The sequence below is a fragment of the Globicephala melas genome, chromosome 17, assembly GCF_963455315.2.
Source record: "Globicephala melas chromosome 17, mGloMel1.2, whole genome shotgun sequence".
Taxonomy (NCBI): Eukaryota; Metazoa; Chordata; class Mammalia; order Artiodactyla; family Delphinidae; genus Globicephala; species Globicephala melas.
The window spans coordinates 78,751,219-78,773,753 of record NC_083330.1 but is presented as its reverse complement, the minus strand read 5'-3'; the positions used below and the strand labels follow the sequence as shown (position 1 = coordinate 78,773,753).

The 22,535-nt window shown below is 49.0% G+C and overlaps 2 protein-coding genes across 11 annotated transcripts in view; one reads left to right on the top strand and one right to left on the bottom strand.

The window, feature by feature from the left end:
- The window catches only part of TOP1MT (DNA topoisomerase I mitochondrial), a 36,444-nt gene extending 20,255 nt beyond the window's left edge, over positions 1-16,189 (top strand). The window contains 7 exon segments of the mRNA XM_060287279.1: positions 188-334; positions 804-886; positions 1,670-1,753; positions 2,053-2,189; positions 3,129-3,220; positions 7,078-7,165; positions 10,039-16,189. Of these exon segments, the coding sequence (XP_060143262.1) occupies positions 188-334; positions 804-886; positions 1,670-1,753; positions 2,053-2,189; positions 3,129-3,220; positions 7,078-7,159 (625 nt within the window). The 3' untranslated portion in view covers positions 7,160-7,165; positions 10,039-16,189.
- ZNF696 (zinc finger protein 696) lies at positions 7,612-22,506 on the bottom strand. 10 transcript variants are annotated; one of them, XM_060287269.1, is made up of 4 exons: positions 17,865-18,200; positions 17,132-17,244; positions 16,784-16,887; positions 7,612-11,146 (listed from the first exon to the last, which is right to left on the bottom strand). In XM_060287269.1, the coding sequence occupies exons 3-4, from the start codon at positions 16,797-16,799 to the stop codon at positions 10,041-10,043; spliced, it is 1,122 nt and encodes a 373-aa protein (XP_060143252.1). In that variant the 5' UTR covers positions 16,800-16,887; positions 17,132-17,244; positions 17,865-18,200; the 3' UTR covers positions 7,612-10,040. The 10 variants fall into 10 exon arrangements, with proteins under 10 accessions (XP_060143252.1, XP_030732073.2, XP_060143250.1 ...); XM_030876213.2 differs by lacking the exons at positions 17,132-17,244; positions 17,865-18,200 and adding an exon at positions 22,326-22,506; XM_060287267.1 differs by lacking the exons at positions 17,132-17,244; positions 17,865-18,200 and adding an exon at positions 22,326-22,506 and having other exon boundaries at positions 7,612-11,137.
- Between the last annotated feature and the right edge of the window lie 29 nt (positions 22,507-22,535).

Genomic DNA, 22,535 nt, shown 5'->3' with positions numbered 1-22,535 from the left:
TCACAGGTGTGGAAAGGCTTTTGTATCCGATTCGGGCGCTTCCTGTGAGGTCAGGTCTGGGTGGATGGTGCCTGCTTCGTGCCCAGGGGGTTCCAGCCTCCGGGGGCTCCCCCGTCACTGGGCTCGCCTGGCCTGAGTGGGGCTGGGGGGTACCAGCACGGGGGCTTGTGCCCCTCCTTCTCTCCAGCTTCCTGGAGAAGAGGGGATGGCTGCTGGAGAGGCAGGAGCAGCTCGGGAGGCTGAGCACGCAGGCCACAGACGAGGAGGAGAGCAAGCAGGTGGCCCTGGGCACGTCCAAGCTCAACTGCCTGGACCCCCGGATCAGTGTCGCCTGGTGCGTGGGCCCAGGCCACCGTGCCCACTCGTGGCCTCGAGGAGGGGACTGGACCCCTGAGTGGCCCCAGTTCAGTCCCCTGGGCCCTGTGGTCAGCACAGGTCCTTCCTGTGGTGGGACCCGACTGGCTGGTGTGTTTAATGCTGAGTCCTGGGTCACTGGTCCTCTCTGCCCGAGAGCTCTGGGGCAGTGGAAGGCTGGGGTGGGACCCCAAGCCGCATACCAGCCACAGAGAGCCCAGCCTGCCCACTGGGGGTGGGGTGACTGGGTCGCCTGTGTGCCCTGTAAGCGTCCCCTGAGCACCCCGCTCGGAGGACAGCTGGGCTGCACTGGGGGACACGGCCTCCTCCCTGCTGCCCTGGGCTGGTGGCCGTGCTGTGGGTGCTGTGCCCAGGAGGAGCAGGTTGGGTCGCCTGGTGTCCTGACCTCTGTCCCGCTCCTCCCAAGAACCCCGGTCTCCTCTTGGCAGGTGTAAGAGGTTTGGGGTGCCTGTGGAGAAGATCTACAACAAGACACAGAGGGAGAAGTTCGCCTGGGCTCTCGACATGGCAGGCGAGACTTTGAATTCTAAATGAGCGTCTCTGTGCCTCGTCGGAACTTATTTTTTTTCACCATTAAAGCGGATTGGGGAATTTTGTACAAAGTAGTGTCATCACACAGAAGGTGGCTGATGCCCGGCCGGGTGCTTTCAAGTGTCCCCTCCCCCATCAGGTGTCCCCTGGCCTGGCTGGGAGCTGGTGTGGCAGCGTGCCTGGTCCCAGGCTGTGACTTGGGGAGGGCCCGACTGTCCCATAGAGGCCTATGCCTCCCCACTCCCAAACTCTGCCCCAGCACCGGGCAGGGACCCCGAGACACGCTGCACCTGTTACCTCAACAGACGGGACGGCGGGGCCCTGAGTGCTCATTGAGCCTGTCTCTCCCTGGTGGGTGGGCGGAGTCCACGTGTCCCCGAGAGAGCAGCTGGCAGCACGTGGGGCTGTCCTGAGTTCCAGGCCAGCAGGAGCTGGGGTGTCTGTGCCCTCAGGCCACCTGGTGCGGTGCACAGGCCCTCAGGGGCTGGTTTCGGAGTCACAGGGAAAGATCTCGGGTGGGTGTGTGGCACTCAGTGGCCAGGGACATATGGGCGTGGCTGACGATGGATGGGAGTGCCACTGATGTGGGGTGGGAGGGACACCCCTGCCGCAGCCAGGCCTGTGGTCTGCCTGCAGGCTCCTGGAGCTGGAGGTGGGCAGGGGCTGGGAGGTGTCTTCTTTCAAATTCTAGGTTGGGGGGGCAGATAATTTTTCTTTGTAGTTTATACGTCTCTGGCTCAAGAGGCATCTCATCTACACCCAGACCAGGTGAAACTCACCAGAGAACAGCCTTTGGATGGGACTTCCGGGTGCCTTAGGGGCGGGCATGTTTCGTGTGGAAGGAAAAGTAAGTAAGCGTGGCTACAGCGTGGAGTGTAGAAAACTAAGTGGTCCCAAGTCTGCAGATCCTTGTTATTCCCTGGGGCTCTCTGGGCCCTCGCCACTGTCTGCAGTGGACTCCCTGTTTACTGGACCCCACCCACCCCTGTCTCCCAGCTCCTAGTGTGTTAGGGGATCTTCTTTTTGTGGCCTCCTGAAAAAAAAAGTTTCATGAACAGCAGTGAAAAAATTTCAGTTTGCATGTCTGAAAATACTGTCATCCGACTGTCACACTGGACTCACGACTCCATACGTGTAAACTTACAGGTTGCAAATTATTTTCAGTTGTAACTTTCAAAGCATTGTTCCGTTGTCTTCCAACTTGGGACGTGCTGTTGGGAAGTTCCCCGGGATCTGATGCCCAGTGCTCCGTGGGATCTGCCGTCTGGCCTGCCGCCTCTGAGGTCTGCGTCACTGATCCTCGTGTGTTCTCCATGTCGAGACTCCGCATCATGTTCCTTTGTTGTTTGTGGAGGGACTGGGAGGGGCTTTCGCTCTGGTGATTCATGTCTCTTAGTTCTGGGGTAAAGTTAAGATTATTTCTCTGATAATTTCATTCTCACCATTTTGTTTCCTTTTCTTCCCCCTAGAACGCCTGTTAGTCTTAATCTTTCTGTCTTATCATCCACCTCCTTTTTATTCTTTTAAAAAGATTTTCTCAACTTTACCTCTCAACCGTTTTACTGATTTTTTTAAAAAAATATTTATTTTTATTTGGTTGCACCCGATCTTAGTTGCAGCTCGAGGGCTCCTTAGTTGCAGCATGCATGTGGGATCTCGTTCCCTGACCAGGGACCGAACCCGGGCCCCCTGCATTGGGAGCACAGAGACTTAACCACTGCGCCACTAGGGAAGTTCCCTAATTTGTGTGTGTGTGTGTGTGTGTGTGTGTGTGTGTGTGTTTTAGATTTATTTATTTATTTAAGTTGTATTTTTGGCTGTGTCGGGTCTTGGTTGTGGCATGCGGGCTCTTCGTTGTGGCGCACGGGTTTCTCTCTAGTTGTGGCGTGTGGGTTTTTTCTTCTCTGGTTGTGGTGCACAGGCTGCAGGGTGTGTGGGCTCTGTAGCTTGTGGCACATGGGCTCTAGTTGAGGCGCGTGAGCTCAGTAGTTGTGGCGTGTAGGCTTAGTTGCCTCGCAGCATGTGGGATCTTAGTTCCCCGACCAGGGATCGAACCCGCGTCCCCTGCATTAGAAGGCAGATTCTTTACCACTGGACCACCGGGGAAGTCCCCCCTAATATGTTTTTAATTTTGCTTATCACATGTTTTTAAGATTTGTTTCCTTATTTTGAATTGTTCCTTTTAAAATACTACTCTGTTCTCTCTTTTTTTTTTCCTGCAGTGCACAGCATGCGGAATCTTAGTTCCTCGACCAGGAATTGAACCTGTGCCACCTGCGGTGGAAGCGTGGAGTCCTAACCACTGGACCACCAAGTAAGTCCCCTATTCTGTTCTCTTTTAGTGGACACAGTTCCTTCTTGATCTCGTTGAAGTTACTACCTACCATCTCGCTCACCTTTTCTACGTTTCTTGCACTATCTCTGTTTCCTCTGAGTTTGTAAAAAGCTCCTTTTCTGGTTTGACCTCGCATGCGCATCGAGAACCTCCTCAGCTGTCTGGTGCTGGCCTTCCATCCATGGGGATGGGGTGGGGGCGTTCTGAACCCAGGGGAGCCTTGCTGCCTCTGGAGCAGCTGAATGCGGTTGCCACTGAGGTTGGTCTTTATGGCAGGACTTTGGTGTTTCTCTGAGATGGTTCCTGTTCTCTGGTGAGGACCCTGCAGACCCGCCGTCTCCAGTCACGGAGCCTTCCCAGAACTTAAATTGGCGGGCGTCTCACCTCCGGAGGCCCCTTGGCCCCTTGGTGGACTCCTGCCTCTGCCTACTTTATCTTCATAGGTACTGTGGTTCTTAGTTACAGGCTCCTCCTGCCAACCTTACTGTTTTAACTGGACATTGCATCTAGTTAGGTTTACCGTGATTAGGAACCTATTTGGGTGATTTCTACCATCTTACTCTGATTAGTTTTTTTCAGATTTTTCTTTTCCTATTTATTTTTTAGTTGATATAGTAAGTTTTTGTTCATTTTAAATTATTGCATTTTTTTCTTTTGGACTGGAAACATATACACCGTTTATATTTAGTAATTAAGCTTAAAGTATGCTATGCATATTTAAAATCTAAAATTAAAGTGTGTTACAGCCCTTCCCAACAAAGGAGGATCTTAGAAAGTCCCTTCTGCACCCGTGCAGGGCCCAGTGGACGTCCTCACACACAGTGTGGGTTTACACTCACATCGATCTTCTTCTTTGCTCCAATTCCATCTTGTATCAAAGGCTGTCATTCTGAAATCATTTTCTTTTTCTTCTTCTTTTTTTTTTTTGTGGTATGCGGGTCTCTCACTGTTGTGGCCTCTCCTGTTGTGGAACACAGGCTCTGGACACACAGGCTCAGTGGCCATGGGCCCAGCTGCTCTGTGGCATGTGGGATCTTCCCGGACTGGGGCACGAACCCGTGTCCCCTGCATCGACAGGCGGACTCTCAACCACTGTGCCACCAGGGAAGCCCTGAAATAATTTTCTTTTTGTAGTACAAATTTTAGAAGTCCTTTCAGTGAAAACTGCTTAATGAAGAACTGCCTCAGATTTTACTTATTTATATTTTACTTTACTTTTATATATTAATATCTTTTATATTATATTATATTATATAATTATATACAATATATATTATATATAATCATATATAATATTTTATATATTAATATAACTTTTATATATTAATTTACTTATTTATAAATGCCTTATCTATAAAAAATAATTTTGCTGGGCGTGCAGTTCTAGATGGACAGGTATTTTCTCTCAACACACTGAAGACACGAATCCACTGTCTTCTGTCTCTTACTGTTGCCTTGAGCAGTGTGATAGTGTGACTGTGATGATGGTGATGGTGTGACTGTGATGGTGGTGATGGCGTGACTGTGATTGCTGGTGATGGCGTCTTTCTCTGGCTCCTCAAGGTCTTCGTCTTGCTGGTCTGTGTTCTCATTGTGTTGTGTCCAGGTGTGGATTTCTTTTTATTTGTGCTGTTGCATATCATTATACTTCCTGCATCTGTGAATTTATGTTTTTCATTAAATACAGAGACGCCTTGCTGGAACACCGTGAGTGGGGTGTAAACTGCAGAGTCACAGTACTGTGATTGTGGCACAGGGGCCACCAGAAGTTGCGGAAGTCCATCCAAGCAGTCAGGCCCTCCATTCTCAGCTGTACGTTGGCACGACTTGTTGGCAGTTGTCCACTCTGGCTTAAACACTGAAGATATTGATTCTGGGTCTTGAGAATGGCTGGAACTTCCAGGACATAGATAACAATTTCAACAATCTCTCCTTTAATTGATTGTTTCATTGGCCTGATTTTACGGGGAGACTGGTTGAGGTTAAAACGGGATGCAGACACTCATCTTCACCAGATGGGGTTGGCTGTTGTTTCTCTGCCTGGATGGCCCGTGGGAGAGGATCTGCATACTCACGGGGGTCAGTGTAGGGTTTTGCTGTATCTCCTCTCCTTCACTCTCTCCTCCTGGGATTCTTGTCACATCTACGTCAGACCTTATTATCTTCTACAGATCTTTGAACACTTCCTTCATGTTTCCCATCTCCTCGTCCCTGTGGTATTCTGGGCCTCCCTGCATGTTTCTTCCACTACACTAATGCTTTCTTCAGCTGTGTCTAATCTGCTACTTAACCTACCCATTGAATTCTATTTCAGTGATTATAATTTCATTTCTAAAAGTTCTACTTTAAAAGCCTGCCTTTTCATGAGTGGTAGTCTCTTACTGCTTTCTTGTCACTGTGTCTGTCTTTTTTTATTCTTTTTTTTAAAATTGAAGTATTGTTGATTTACAATGCTGTGTTTATTTCTGGTGTATAGCAAAGTGATTTACATTATATATATATATATATATATACACACACATATATATTTTTTCATATTATCTTTCATTAGAGTTTATTACAAGATATTGAATACAGTTCCCTCTGCTACACAGTAGGACCTTGTTGTTTATTTTATATATAGTGGTGTGTGTGTTAATCCCAAACTCCTAATTTAACTCCCCAACTTCGGTAACCATAAGTTTGTTTTCTATGTCTGTGAGTCTATTTCTGTTTTGTAAATAAGTTCATTTGTATTATTATTATTTTTTTAGATTCCACATGTAAGTGATATCATATGGTATTTGGCTTTCTCTTCCTAACTTACTTCACTTAGTATGATAATCTCTAGGTTCACCCATGTTGCTGCAAATGACATTATCTCATTCTCTTTTATGGCTGAGTAATATTCCATTGTGTATGTGTGCATATATACACGTAGATATATATATTCGTTTGGCCAAAAAGTTTATTTGGATGTATGGAAGAACCTGAATGAACTTTTTGGCCAACCTAATACCACATCTTCTTTATCCATTCACCTGCTGATGGACATTTAGGTTGCTTCGATGTCTTAGCTATTGTGAATAGTGCTGTTATGAACATTGGGATGCATGTATCCTTTGGAATTAGTTTTCTCCAGATATATGCCCAGGAGTGGGATTTCTGGATCATATGGTAACTCTATTTTTAGTTTTTAAAGGAACTTCCACACTGTTTTCCACAGTATGGAAGCCAATTTATAGGCCCACCAACAGTGTAGGAGGGTTCCCTTTTCTCCACACCCTCTTCAGTATTTATTATTTGTAGACTTTTTGATGATGGTCATTCTGACCAGTGTGAGGTATTATTACCTCATTGTAGTTTTGATTTGCATTTCTCTAATATAATTAGCGACGTTGAGCATCTTTTCATGTGCCTGTTGACCATTTGTGTGTCGTCTTTGGAGAAATGTCTGTTGAGGTCTTCTGCCCATTTTTTGATTGAGTTGTTTATTTTTTCTGTTAATTGAGTTGGATGAGCTGTTTGTATATTTTGGAAATTAAGCCCTTGTCAGTCACAACATTTGCAAATATTTTCTCCCATTCCATAGGTTGTCTTTTTGTTTTGTTTATGGTTTCCTTTGCTGCCCTTTCAAGCTTTTACATTTGATTAGGTCCCATTTGTTTATTTTTGCTTTTATTTCTTTTGCTTTGGGAGACCTAAGAAAACGTTGCTATGATTTATGTCAGAATGTTTTGCCTGTGTTTTCTTCTAGGAGTTTTATGTTGTCATGTCTTATATGTCTTTAAGCCATTTTGAGTTTATTTTTGTGTATAGTGTGAGGGAGTGTTCTAACGTCATTGATTTGCATGCAGCCGTCCAACTTTCCCAACACCACTTGCTGAAGAGACTGTCTTTTCTACATTGCATATTTCTGCCTCCCTTGTCAAAGATTAACTGATGGTAAGTGTGTGGGTTTATTCCTGGGCTCTCTATTCTGGTGATCCGTATGTCTGTTTTTGTGCCAATACCATGTTGTTTGATTACTGTAGCTTTGTAGTATTGTCTGAAGTCTGGGAGGGTTATGCCTCCTGTTTTGTTCTTTTTCCTCAGGACTGCTTTGGCAATTCTGGTCGTTCATGGTTCCGTATAAATTTTAGGATTACTTATTCTAGTTCTGTGAAAAACGTCACGGGTAATTTGATGGGGATCACATTGAATCTGTAGATTGCTTTGGGTAGTCTGGCCATTTTAATAACATTAATTTTTCCAATCCAACAGCCTGTCTTTCCATTTTAAATCATCTTCAGTTTCCTTTATCAATGTTCCATAGTTCTCAGCATATGAGTCTTTCACCTCCTTGGTCAGGTGTGTTCCTAAGTATTTTTGTTTATTTTTTTGATGCGATCTTAAAAGGGATTTTTTTTTTTTTTTTACTTTCCCTTTCCAATATGTCATTGTTAGTGTAAAGCAACAGGTTCCTGTATGTTGATATTGTATTCTGCTACCCTGCTGAATTTATGAGTTCTAGTAGTTTTTGTGTGGACCCTTTAGGGCTTTCTATATACAGTATCATGTCATCTGCATATAATGACAATTTTATCTCTTCCCTTGTAATCTGGATCTTTTATTTCTTTTTCTTGTCTGACTGCTGTGGCGAGGACTTCCAGTACTGTCTATGTTGAACAGAAATGGTGACAGCGGGCATCCTTGTCTTGTCCAGATTTTCGCAGGAAGGTGTCTGGTTTTTCAAACACTTCATGTGTAACTACTCTCTTGCCTGCATTATCTGGCAATTTCAGTATCTGCAGTTTTTGTGGTTTTATATCTGTTCTTTGTTGACTTTGTAGACCCCCAGTCAATGAGACTCACCTTCCTGTGTACTTGGTGATTTCTGTAAGCTCACTGCTTTGATCTCATGAGCAGGGACACTACAGGGTCTAAGTAGGAAAAATTTTCCTCCAAAGAGCTACCTGCGAGGCACAAACCTGGGCCCTGGCTTAGCATGGGAGCTCCAGGCTTAGCTTTCCACATTACCTTGGCCCAATAGCTGTGGTGCCTGAATGCACTCTGTGGGCAACTCTGCCCCTACAGGCTGCGCAACCCTGTAGCCTAAGCTCACACCATAAATGAAACAAGGTGCCAACAAGAGCCCTAGAACTGAGCTACTGTTTTGGAAGTCCCAGCCAGCTACAGGACCCAAATAATTCAGTCAGTAGTTAACTAGAGCAGACAGTTCCCACAAAGTGGCACCAAACCACAGCTTGACTAGGACGGATTTGGGTCCTGCAGCTGGACCCCCAGGACTTGTGGCCAGGTGACTGCTCAGATTTGTCTTAGTCATTACAGTAAACTTTCAATAACATGACCTCACTCAATTTGTTACAGCCGTTTTATGACATGTACAGAGTATCATCCCCAACAAAGACACCTGTCGCTTCCTATCTGGCAAATAGCATTTGTAGGTATCTGTAACACTACCGTACTGTGATATGAAATATCAGATCATGAGCAGTGAGCTCACCTAGACTACTGTTCTACATACACTTTTTGTCTGATCTCCCAGCTACGAACTGGAAGGTCCTATGGGTAAGCACACTTCTCATGCTCTTCACAGTCCGCTAGTGTGCCCTTACCTTTGCTTTGTACACATTTAATCCATCTGCTCAGGAATCCCCTCCCCTGGGTGTTCACCCCCGTTTTCCCCTTGCCCCAGTCTTGTTTCCTGCCCTCCTGTGTCACTAGTTCCCTCCGTATACTTCTGTTATTGGACTTTTACCTACAGTCCTTGAATGCAGCTAGCACAGTGGCTTTGTGTTTCCTACAACAGTGGCGTAGAGCCTGGACAGCTAAGTGCTTAGGAAATGTCTGTTGGAAGCACAAACATCTTAAACTTGTTTTATCTTATACTACCTTCCTAAGCCTGAGAAGAGTTCTGTATACTCCGAAATGGCATGAAAACAAGTGAATCAGTACCTCCTCCTTCCGGCCAAGCCTATGGTCTCTCCTCTATGCCTGTCTTTCATAAACTCCCCTGCATATTTCATGTACTTATTTTTTTGTGGAGTGCACATCCTGTATCCGGGGCTGTGCTAAAATAATTTTAGCTACAGGGGCTCATACTTTGATAAAAGACACAGACATAAGCATATAGCTTTGATACAGGGTAGAAAGTGATTCTTGACTTCTCAAAAGAGCTATGAAACTGAAAAAAAACACGAAAGAACCCCCAAAACCTACTGATACATGGATAAACCTCAAAAAACATTAAGCAAAGGGAAAAAGACATAAAAGAGTATAAATTATATCACTATTTATATAACGTTCTAGAACAAGCAAAACTATAGTGACAGAAACGAGATCACTGGTTGCCTCTCAGGATGAGGGGCTGACTTGAAGGGGCATAAGGAGACTTTCTGGGGTGATGGAAATAGTCTACATCTTCAGAGTGTGGTGGTTGTAAAGGTCAAAGCACATTGTACTGTTGAAACTCATAAAACCAAACACTTAAGATTTATGTGTTCCACTATATGTAAATTATACTTCAGGAAAAAACCCAGTGCTGTGAAAATGAAATAAATTAACTTCCGAGGCACACGTTGCCATCACGTCTCCTTCCCCAAGGCTCCTCTTTCCTTTCCAGTGCTCCTGGCAAGGCGGCGGCAGACAAACTGCAGGCCTCCACGGGCAGGCTTGGAGACCAGCAAGACAGTTTTATCCTCTTCCTGTGGGGCAAAGTACACAAAGCTGGGGGAGTGGGCAAAAAGTGAAGGGTGTTGTACCCACACTCCAATCTTCTTTACTCAATTTTCCACTCCATGTTCACCCCCCAACAGGCTCACTCCGTGCCGTGAACTCGCTGGTGCTGGATAAGATGAAAGCTCAGGCGGAAGGCCCTGCCACACCTGGCACAGTGGAAAGGCTTCTCCCCAGTGTGGATCCTCTGGTGCCGGAAGAAGCCCGACAGGGCCCTGAAGGCGCGGCCACACTCGCCGCACTCGTAGGGCTTCTCCCCGGTGTGGATGCGCCGGTGCTCACTGAGGAAGGAGCTGCGGCTGAAGGCGCGCCCACACTCCTGGCAGGCGTAGGGCTTCTCCCCAGTGTGGACCCGCTGGTGCTGAATGAGGTTGGAGCTCTGGCTGAAGGCTTTCCCACACTCTTTGCATTCGTAAGGATTCTCTCCGTGGTGAATTCTCTGGTGTCGGACGACGTTTGAGCTATGGATGAAGGTTTTCCCGCACTCGCTGCACTCATACAGCCGCTCGCCAGTGTGAATTCTCTGGTGCTTAATGGCATCTGACCTCTGACTGAAGGACCTGCCACACTCAGCACATTCGTAGGGCTTCTCTCCCGTGTGGATTCTCTGGTGTCTGATGAGGTTGAAGCTCTGGCTGAAGGCCTTCCCACACTCCTTACAAACGTAAGGCCTCTCCCCGTTGTGAATGCGCTGGTGCCTGACGACGTGGGAGCTGTGGATGAAGGCCTTCCCACAGTCGCTGCACTCGTAGGGTTTCTCCCCAGAGTGAATGCTCTGGTGTTTCACCACATCTGAATAGCATTTGAAGCTCCTGTCGCAGGTGCTGCATCGGTAAGGCCGTCCTTTCCAGTGGCCTCTCCTATCGGCTGTGGAGGCTGCATTCAGGGTGACCTCTGACCCGGACACACTGTCCTCATGGCCATTCTGCCCTCCAGTTTCCTCATAAACAACTGGTCCCCGAGGGGAACCTTTGGGCCTCTCTCTAGCTTCCTCATTCCCACAAGGGTCTGGAAACCGCAGTGTCCGGGGAGGCCCCCGTAACAGTCCTGGCACAGCCTGTCCACGGCGCCCCCCTTCTTCTAAGGTTGCCTGTCGTAGCATCAGCCCTGGGCTCTGAGCCCCTTGCTCAGCCACCAAAGCAGCGTAGCAGGAAGCCGGGCCGCCACTCGGTGCCTGTGCTAGGAAAGTTGGAAAAGGGGGAGAGATGCACAACTTAGAACTCTGCTGACGACACATGGATGGCACGGGAGAGCCACGTGATGATAGGGAACAGTAAGACGCCACTGGGCAGCAGAAACCCATTATCCCGCCCGTCCTCCTCCTGCCCAGCTCTCCTCCCCGACTTCTAACACCTGTGGTCGCAGGAATGGACAAGGGACTGGGAGAGAGCTAATCAGCAGGCTTCCCTGTGACTCCAGAAAAGGCCCAAGCCTCTAACCTCAGTCTGCCTGGTCTCACGAGTTGGGGGAGACAGACCCCCAGGCTCTGGTGACACCCTGGTACAGCCTCGTGGCCTGGAATGCAGAGAGAAGTGGTTGGCAGCAGAGCAGGCACGTGTGGCCATGTTTGAAAACACTTCCGGTGTCACAGTGGGCAAGGGGCACTCCTGGCACCTAGTGGGGAAAAGCCAGGGAGGCCGCCCCCAACAGAGGCACCTCCAGCCCACGTGCCCAGGAGTGTGCCCAGAAGGCAGAACCTGGGCTGCCAGACGTCCTAACCAAGAAGCTCAGTCCCCTGGCACAGATGCTGGTCACCACTCTGACACTGGGGCCCAGCCCTCAGCCTCACCTCCCTTCAGGCCGTACATCTCATACTATATGCTCAGGCCAGCAACCCAGACAGGGTGCTTTCTCTTTATTCCTTTTCTGAATGGGATGTTTTTGGTAACCTGTTTTTTCCTCCACACACTGTGTATGGTGGCACTTGCTAAAATCTAGCCCCAAATTGTGAGACTGAAGAGTGCTGTCTGGGCCAGATCTGGTCAGGAGTAGGGTCAGACAAGGGAGGGAGACAGTGGCCTGGAAGTACTGGGCCTGAAGGGTGGCTCCATGGCTGCACCTCTGGGTCATCCCCAACTCACACCCTGAGGGATGAGGTGCAGGGACACGGTGGCTGAACCACCCGACACGGGGGTTCTGTGACTTCCTGGGAGAGCAGTTCCAGGTGTGTTTGGGGAGCCACGGTCATGTTCTCCCCAGGCTCCCACTGCTGAACCAGAACCTTAGGGTAGAGTATGATGGGGAAAAGCTTGAAATGGCATGTGTCTTTGCCAAGGGAAGATGGCCTGGCTGTTAGCACAGGTCATGTGACAATTCAACAACAGCAACAACAGGCAACTGAATATGAGCCCTCCCCCAAATGTGGCCTGAAATCTTCAGAACAGAGGGGCCTGGAGCCCGAGAGGGAGGTGGCCAGTGGGCGGGAGGCCAGCCAGATTGTCATCCACCACACACTTCCTGGTCACCAACCCTGAGCCTAGGCCAGTTGACACTGCTGGGCCCTGGTGAGACAAAGCCAAGAATTAATACTCTTGTTCCTCCAAGCTGGAGGCATAACCCTCCCTGACTTCAGACAATACTACAAAGCTACAGTAATCAGAATAGCACGGTACCTACCTAGGGAGACAAAAGACCTGTATGCAGAAAACTATAAGACACTGATGAAAGAAATTAAAGATGATACAAACAGATGGAGAGATAGATATACCATGTTCTTGGATTGGAAGAATCAATACTGTGAAAATGACTATACTACCCAATGCAATCTACAGATGGAATGCAATCCCTATCAAATCACCAATGGCATTTTTTACAGAACCAGAACAAAAAATCCTAAAATTTGTATGGAGACACAAAAGACCCCGAATAGCCAAAGCAGTCTTGAGGGAAAAAATCGAAGCTGGAGGAATCAGACTCTACTACAAATCTACAATAATCAAGGGACAATATGGTACTGGCACAGAAACAGAAACATAGATCAATGGAACAGGATAGAAAGCCCAGAGATAAACCCACGCACCTATGGTCAACTAATCTATGACAAAGGAGGCAAGGATATACAATGGAGAAAAAGCCTCTTCAATAAATGGTGCTGGGAAAACTGGACAGTTACATGTAAAATAATGAAATCAGAACACTCCCTAACACCCTACACGAAAATAAACTAAAAATGGATTAGAGACCTAAACGTAAGACCAGACGCTATAAAACTCTTAGAGGAAGACACAGGAAGAACACTCTTTGACATAAATCACAGCAAGATCTTTTTCGATCCACCTCCTAGAGTAATGGAAATAAAAACAAAGATAAACAGATGGGACCTAATGAAACTTAAAAGATTTTGCAAAGCAAAGGAAACTACAAACAAGACGAAAAGACAACTCTCAAAATATTTGCAAATGAATCAACGGACAAAGGATTAATCTCCAAAATACATAAACGGCTCATGCAGCTCAATATTAAAAAAACAAACAACCCAATCCAAAAATGGGCAGAAAACCTAAATAGACATTTCTCTAAAGAAGACATACAGATGGCCAAGAAGCACATGAAAAGCTGCTCAACATCACTAATTATTAGAGAAATGCAAATCAAAACTACAATGAGGTATCCCCTCACACCAGTCAGAATGGCCATCATCAAAAAATCTAGAAACAATAAATGCTGGAGAGGGTGTGGAGAAAAGGGAACGCTCTTGCACTGTTGGTGGGAATATAAATTGATATAGCCACTATGGAGAACAGTATGGAGGTTCCTTAAAAACTAAAAATAGAACTACCATATGACCCAGCAGTCCCACTACTGGGCATATACCCTGAGAAAACCATAATTCAAAAAGACACATGCACCCCAATGTTCACTGCAGCACTACTTATAATAGCCAGGTCATGGAAGCAACCTAAGTGCCCATCGACAGACAAATGGATAAAGAAGATGTGGCCCATATATACAATGGAATATTACTCAGCCATAAAAAGGAGCGAAATTGGGTCATTTGTAGAGATGTGGATGGATCTAGAGACTGTCATACAGAGTGAAGTAAGTCAGAAAGAGAAAAACAAATATCGTATATTAACGCATGTATGTGGAACCTAGAAAAATGGTACAGATGAACCGGTTTGCAGGGCAGAAATAGAGACACAGATGTAGAGAACAAACGTATGGACCCAAGGGGGGAAAGCGGTGGTGGGGGTGCGGGGAAGGTTGTGGGATGAATTGGGAGATTGGAATTGACATGTATACACTGATGTGTATAAAATGGATAACTAATAACCTGCTGTATCAAAAAATACATAAAATTCAAAAAACCCCCACAAAAACCCAGCATGGTATTTGCACAAAAACAGACATATGGATCAATGGAACAGAACAGAGAGCCCAGAAATAAACACACACACCTATGGTCAATTAATCTTAGACAAAGGAGGCAAGAATACAATGGTGAAAAGACAGTCCCTTCAGCCAAGTGGTGCTGAGAAAGCTGGAGAGCCACATGGAAGTCAATGAAGTTAGAACACTCCCTCACACTACACACAAAAATAAACTCAAAATGGCTTAAAGACTTAAACATAAGACAGGACACCATAAAACTCCTAGAACAGAACATAGGCAAAACCTTCTCTGACATAAATTGTAGCAATGTTTTCTTAGGTCAGTCTCCAAAAGCAAAAGAAATAAAAGCAAAAATAAATGGGACCTAATCAAACTTAAAAGCTTTTGCACAGCAAAGGAAACCATAAACAAAACAAAAAGACAACCTATGGAATGGGAGAAAATATTCGCAAACATTGCGACTGACAAGGGCTTAATTTTCAAAATATACAAACAGCTTATCCAACTCAATAACAAAAAAACAACTCAATCAAAAAAATGGGCAGAAGACCTAACAGACATTTTTCCAAAGACATACAGATGGCCAACAGGCACATGAAAAGATGCTCAACATTGCTAATTATTAGAGAAATGCAAATCAAAACTACAATGAGGTACCACCTCACACTGGTCAAAATGACCATCATCAAAAAGTCTGCAAATAATAAATGCTGGAGAGGGTGTGGAGAAAAGGGAACCCTCCTACACTGTTTGTGGGGATGTAAATTGGTGCAGCCACTATGGAGGACAGTATGGAGGTTCCTTAAAAAACTAAAAATAGAGCTACCATAAGATCCAGCAATCCCACTCCTGGGCATACATCCAGAAAAAACTCTAATTCGAAAGGATACATGCACCCCAGTGTTCCTAGCAGCACTATTCACAATAGCCAAGACACGGAAGCAACCTAAATGTCCATCAATAGACGAATAGATATGGTACATATGTATATAATGGAATACTACTCAGCCATAAAAAGAATGAAGTAATGCCATTTGCAGCAACACGCAGCAACAGATTATCATATTAAGTGAAGTCAGTCAGACAAAGACAAATATCACATAATATCACTTATATGTGGAATCTAAAAAAATGATACAGAGGCTTCCCGGCTGGCACAGTGGTTAAGAATCTGCCTGCCAATGCAGGGGACACGGGTTCGAGCCCCTGGTCTGGGAAGATCACACATGCCGTGGAGCAACTAAGCCCGTGTGCCACAACTACTGAGCCTGCACTCTAGAGCCCACGAGCCACAACTACTGAGCCCAAGTGCCACAACTATTGAAGCCTGCGTGCCTGGAGCCCGTGCTCCAAAACAAAGAGAAGCCACTGCAATGAGAAGCCCGTGCGCTGCAACGAAGAGTAGCCCCTCTTCCCTGGTGACGCAGTGGTTGAGAGTCCACCTGCCGATGCAGGGGACACGGGTTCGTGCCCCGGTCCGGGAAGATCCCACATGCCGCGGAGCGGCTGGGCCCGTGAGCCATGGCCACTGAGCCTGCGCGTCCGGAGCCTGTGCTCCGCAATGGGAGAGGCCACAACAGCGAGAGGCCCGCGTACCGCAAAAAAAAAAAAAAGAGTAGCCCCTGCTTGCCGTAACCAGAGCAAAGCCTGCGCGCAGCAACGAAGACCCAATGCAGCCAAAATAATTGTTAAAATAAAATAAATAAAAATATGGGGCTTCCTTGGTGGTGCAGTGGTCGAGAGTCCGCCTGCCGATGCAGGGGACATGGGTTCGTACCCCGGTCCGGGAAGATCCCACATGCCGCGGAGCGGCTGGGCCCGTGAGCCATGGCCGCTGAGCCTGCGCGTCCGGAGCCTGTGCTCCGCAACGGGAGAGGCCACAGCAGTGAGAGGCCTGCGTACCGCAAAAATAAATAAATAAAATTAAATTAAAAAAAATGATACAAATGAACTTATTTACAAAACAGAAAGACACACAGAAAACAAACTTATGTTTACCAAAGGGGAAAGGGAGCGGAGGGAGGCATAAATTAGGGGTTTGGGATCAGCAGCTACACACTGCTATATATAAAACAGGTAAACAACAAGATCCTACTGTACAGCACATGGAACTATATTCATTATCTTGTAATAACCTATAATGGAAAAGAACACGAAAAAGAACATGTACATATAACTGAATCACTTTGCTGTACACTTGAAAGTAACACAACACGGTAAGTCAACTATAATTTAAAAAATAAAATTCTTGTTCTCAGAGGTCTCCAGGTGGGGGGACCAGAGAAAGAGAGAGCAGGGTATAGAGTGTGTCCAGGAGAACAAAGGAGGGAGGGGCTGAGGGAGCACAGCAGGCATGGAGGTGGGGAGCTGTGATGGTTAGAAGCTGTGATGGTTAGTAGCAGCCAGGCAGATGGACTTGGGAGCCCCGATTCCTAAGCTGTCCCCACGTCCCTGACCCCAGGATGGCCCTCTGGGTCTGCCTGCCTCCCTCACCTGTGCACGTGTCCATCAGGGTCGCCTCTCTGGGGCGTTCTGTGGACTCAGGCTGGGGCTCTGCTTGCTGCTTGCCGCAGAAACACCAGTAGTAGGACACCTGCCTGGGAGAAAGAGAAAGGAAGGGTGGGGGTGAGGTCAGAGTGCCTTCAGAGAAGGGAGGCTCAGAGCCTGCCCAGAGGGCCCTGAAGGAGCCACCTCACTATAAACCAAGGTCTGAATAAGCAAACATCCCAGAAACTAGTGTTCCACGGGACACCCTCTGGGAACTGTCTAGGCCATGCTGGCTCCCCCACCCCCGCCCCCCAGCAGATCAGGAGCAGAGATAGATGTGGCAGCACCTGTTACCTGCCCACTGTGGTCTCAGCTCCACCAGGAACCAACGAGCACCTTTAGTCAGTCCTCGGATGTGTGGAAAAATTTCTATGCATTTATATTTTTTCTTGATAATAACAAAAGATCTGAATATAAATATATGAAACCAAAAAAGTAACGATCTGAATGGCGCAATTCTGGATTGAGGAACGCTTTTGCTAAGCTTGCCACCAAAGGTAAAGTGTGACAGATCTAACTACACAAGGATATTTACTGTCAAAAACAAAAGGAAAAAAAAAAAAACGGAGGGATATTTGCAACACAAAGATTCATATCCTCAATATCTAAAAACCCACTATATATACATGAAAAAGCACGAAAAAACTAGTTAAAGTTATGGACAGGTAACCAGCAGAAGAAAATAAACAAGTAGCTGGGACCTCCCTGGTGGTCCAGTTGTTAAGGAACCGCCTTCCAGTGCAGGGGACACGGGTTCCATCCCTGATCGGGGAACTAAGATCCCACATGCCACGGAGCAGCTAAGCCCGAGCGCCACAAGTACGGAGCCATGCACTCCGGAGCCCATGCGCCCGCAACTAGAAAAGCCCAGGTGCCACAACGAGGGAACCGCGTGCCTCAGCGGAAGTTCCCCCAAGCCACAACTGAGACCCGACGCAGCCTAAAATAAGTAAATATTAAAAAAAACAATAAGGCTTAAAAACAGTGGCACCTTATGAGCATACAGACAATTAGGGGAAACAGGCACCTTCATACACCGCTGGAAGAAGAAAAAGTGCACTGGACGGTGGATAATTCGATGATTTACAAAGGCCTTAAAATTAAACTGTGATTTCACTTCAGGGAACTGTCTGAGGCTGTCCCGGGGCCTTCACACTGGTCGTCACAATGGGCGGGGAAGGCTGTCCCCGGGGCCGCCCCTCGCTTCCGCTCTCCTCCCGGATGTGAGCCCTTTCGCAGGGAGAGCCCAGGACAGATAAGGGCCCCATGCCCCGTAGGGACGGCCCGTCCTTGCGCCCATATTTCTACTTCCCTCGCGGGCGCGGCCCATCGTCTGCCAACCCCTGCCCAAGCCCCGGTCCGCCACCACTTACCCGGAGCCCCCGCCGCCCGCCGGAAGCGCCGCCTCCCTCTCCCGGGCGGCTCGGGCACTTCCGGTGACGTTCTAGGGCGCCGGAGGACCCGCACTCAGCTGCCCTGGAGGCCGCGGGGTGGGGGTGGGGGTGGGCCTGCCTTCGCGAGCTATGCGCGGATTTCCTAGCTTCGCATGCAAGACCCTCGGTTGCTGTCCGGCCACCTTCACACCGACCGCTCCCGCCCCTGCAGGGCTTCACTTCCCGCACCTCTGGGACGCCTCCCGGACCCCCGCCCCGGGCCGCGTGGCCTCCACCAGGTCCAGGCCTGTGGTCCGGGGAGTAAGCCGGGTTAGGTGACCTTGCTGACTGCGGAATAAGCGAATGCACGGACGCATGAAGTCAGCGCCCGTGGAGAAAGGGGGGAGGGGAGGGCGCCCCGAGCCTGCCCGGCCTGGGCGCCAGAGCCTCACAGCGGCTGGTCCTCCGCAGGTGGATCCCCCTCCTAAGCCGGGGGCAGCGCAGAAATCCCCTTCCTCCCGCGCGTCGGGCCGCTGCGCCACATTCTCCGGGTTTCCCTCACCGCTGGTTTTCAGTGACCACACACTTAAGGGCTTGAAGCATCATGCGTTTATGATCTCACGGCTTCCTTGCGTTGCACGAGTCCGGGCACAGCCTGGCCGGTCCTGGGCTGGGGTCTCTCCTAGGCTGCAGGCAAGGTGTTGGCCACGACTGGGGTCTCCCCTGGGGTCTCACGTGGCGGTGGGCAGGATTCAGTTCCCAAGGTCGGGAGTTCTCTGGGCTCCACACGTGACGTGGGGCTGCAGGCTTCCCACAGGAACGGTGGCCTTGGGGTCCTCTGCAGAGTGGGTACTCTTGTGTTTAATCCCGGCTGAGGAACCTTCACAGCGTCTGCCTTAAACACGTGTCGTGGGGCTTAGGCGACGAATGTCCTGTCCCCAGCCCATCGCTGAGTTGTCTCTCCGTGCTCTGGGCACTTTCCTGTAGATGACTCCTGTGGTCTCTCCTCAGCCACCTCATTCTAACCTGCTTCCAGAAACCCCACAGCCCAGAGAGCCCTTGAAATGACTCCCTGCTCCCTGACAATGTCCCTCCGCAAGATTCTCCTTCTACGGAAGTCTGCTGCTCTGGCACCCACCCCGGGTTCTTAGCCCAGACAGAAGCACGGGTGCAGACTGGCACCCTCACAGCTGGGCTGGGCCTTTGATGGTGGCCCAGTGCCCGGATGGCAGCAGACCTTACCTCCATCAGCTTCCACCCACCTGTCCAGTGTCACCTCTTCCTCCAGCTCCCCCCAACTGTGAAACCAGTCACCGCTCCCTGAACACGCCAGGCTCGTTCTCGCCTCCCTCTGAGCTTTGCCCATTCCCTTCCCTTTCCGCATCACTGGACACAGGTCGCACCTCTCCAGCTGGAATCCTGCAACCACGTGTCCTCTGGGCGTCACGTGGAGGGACATGGTGTCCACGGGCTCTTCACTGGCTAGTGACCATTTTGATCACACGGTCAGTGTCCTCTGGTTTTTTGACCATGTGGGCACCATTTTCCCCTTGCAAGTAATAAATCATCTCGGGAGAAAAGAAAGGCTGAGGAACTGCTCCACACTATAGATTCCTCAGGAGACACAGTGACCACAGGCAGGCTAGGATCCCAGAATGGATGCTGGGTTGGAGGGAAAATGCCACGAGCACAACGAGAAGGCTTGCTTTGTTGAGCATTGTATCAATGTCCAATTACCTGGATTTGGTACCTGCACTGTGGTTTTGTAAGAGAATGTCGTTGAATATAGGAAATACACACTAAAGGGTTACGGTACCAAGAGACATAATGGATGCGATCCATCCTAAAAAGATTCGGGGGAGAAATCTGTAGATATAAAAAACTAAAGGGTACATTTCTGCCATGTGGTGTGAACTAGTGTGATTTCTTTCTACTTTGCCCCATTTCCCAAATTTTCTATGACATATTCTGTTTATATAATAGGGAAAACGGGCTTTGTCAAAAGTTTTCTCAAAAAGTGAAATCTTGACAAACAGCAGTCATTGATGATCTTGTAAAACACGGAGAAAGCCTGTTTTGTTTTTAAGCCCCAAAGCAGATCATAAATTGCATACTGAGTTTGTTTTCCGATGGTGCAGATGAGGCCGACAACCACACCCCAGGACGCAGGTGGCGAAAGGTTTTTTTCTCCAGATGTTCCCACGTGTCCCAGTTTCCTATCACGCACATGTCGCTTCTACAACCAGGTGCCCGGAGGGAGCTTTCTTGTTCAGAGGCTACGACGACGGCTTCCTCACAGGACATGCACTGGCTTTTCTTTTCCGACAGGTTCAGGGGTGCATCTGGGGGCCTGTGGCTTGCTTCTGCTCAGGACCCCTTCCTTCTGGGAATGCTCCTCTCCCTCTCTTCCCCTAGATCACTCTGGAACCCCCACCACCCGCTTCTCCAGGAGCTGGGGCGAGAGAGGGCGCTGTACTCTGCAGCCCGGGCTGAGATGGTGTCAGACCTGGGGAAGGCCGGTCAGCGGTTGGAGCCCGAGGCCACATGGGGCCTGCAGAGATGAGAGGCAGGGAGGGGCCAGAGACCTCTCTGACAGCCTAGAAAATCCAGATTCCTGGGGGTCCTGAAGCAGCTCCTTAATCCTGCGCGCTGCCCGAGCCAGTGCCGAGGGACTTCTGTCGCTTGCTTTGTTCATGGGTAGTGGGACCACTCAGCTTCCAGGACCAGGCCCTGGCCGGTGCCCAGAGGGCCGGACAGGCTTCAGTGGTGCCAGGGCTGGGCCGGCACGAGGTGCGGAGGGCTGAACTCAGGCTGGCCTGAGGCCCCAAGCGCGCATGTGGTCTGTCCCTCCACTAACAGCCCCAGGGGGACGGTGCAGATACCACTCAGTGTGCCTGCTCCCAGCCACACTCTCCTTGAACAGCCCTGCACTGTGTTCATCTCCTCTTCTGATATTAACCCCCAGAGAGGCTGTGTTTCCAGAGGAAGGAGCTGGGACATGGAGAAGGCAATCACCACTCCTCATTCAGTCAAGCCTGACTGCGCTGTGCTGACAGATGGGCACTGAATCTCCCCGCTGGAAGCCAGGGGTCCCTGTTCACCACTGGTCAGCGGCTCTGCTCTGCCCGTCTTCCTCCATCCAGGGCCAACAAAACAGGTGCCACTGGAATGCTGCTGCTGGTCGCTGCGGGTGCAGGACAGAAAGGTGGACGAAGCCCGCTGGGTCTTACCAGTTCCCTTTTACTGCCCTGAGCAGCTGGGGAGAGATGAAGGGCCGAGCACAGTGGACAGGCCTTCCAGCGGGCAGCTGGGTGGCAGCAGCAGGGCCAGGAGGGGAGGAACCAGGTAGTCTGGACCCCCACCAACAGCCTAAACAGTTTTCTCTTTGGGACCAAAACCAGCTTCAGAATGCAAGAGCTGATGCCGGAGTAGCCCTGAGCTTCCTCAGTACCTGCAACCTGCAAGCCGCAACCTTCCCAACTCTGGACTCCCCGCCATCCCCGGGGCCCCTCTGGAGCCTCTCCCGCAATCCCGCCCAAACGGGGCTCCCCGCACCAGTCTCCTGCCAGCCCACCCTATGTGTTGAGGCTTTTCACTGCAGAGGCATCAGTAAACGCTGAGTACATGCCCACCACGCACTGCATTTATTTGTAACAAATTATAAAAATCATAAAGCACACATAAAAATTAAAACATCTTAAAAAGATGATCTAGGGACTTCCCAGGTAGTCCAGTCGTTAAGACTGAGCACTTCCAGTGCAGGGGGCCTAGGTTCGATCTTTGGTCGGGGAACTAGATCCTGCATGCCGCAACTAAGAGCTGGAAAGCCGCAACTAAAGATCTCCCGTGCAGAAACAAAAAGATCCCCCACGAGGCAACTAAGATCCCGTGTGCTGCAACTAAGACATGGCGCAGCCAAATAAGTAAATAAATAAATAAATATTAAAAAAAAAATGATCCAAAAACTAGAAATAAGCTTGCCGACGCATCACAAGGGAAAACCTCCAGTATCGTGAGGGCTACTCTTAGCAAAAGCAACACTCCAAAAACGCGAGCCCGACTTCCGCTCCTGAACATTCGCTCCCACAAGCCACGAGGCAGTCGAGGGGACTCACCTGAGCGCAGGCATCCGGAGAGCCACTGCGGCCACTTCCCACGAACGTTATCCATGTCCGGGCCTGTGCTCTAGCCTCTTCTCACGGCACCACAACCAGAGAAAACACCCACTAGTCTCAACTAAGCTCGAAGCTCCAAACTCTTGAATGGTCTTCTGCTCCTGCTCTCCCAGGGTCAGGCGCCCCGCCCCTTGCGGCGCCCCGCCCCTT

Bases quoted from the DNA above. Each gene is read 5' to 3' on its own strand.
- ZNF696 (XM_030876213.2), bottom strand. The intron at 11,147-16,783 runs GTGAGGGAGGCA...CCCCTTTTCCAA, and splicing joins CCTGATGGACACGTGCACAG to CTTTCCTAGCACAGGCACCG.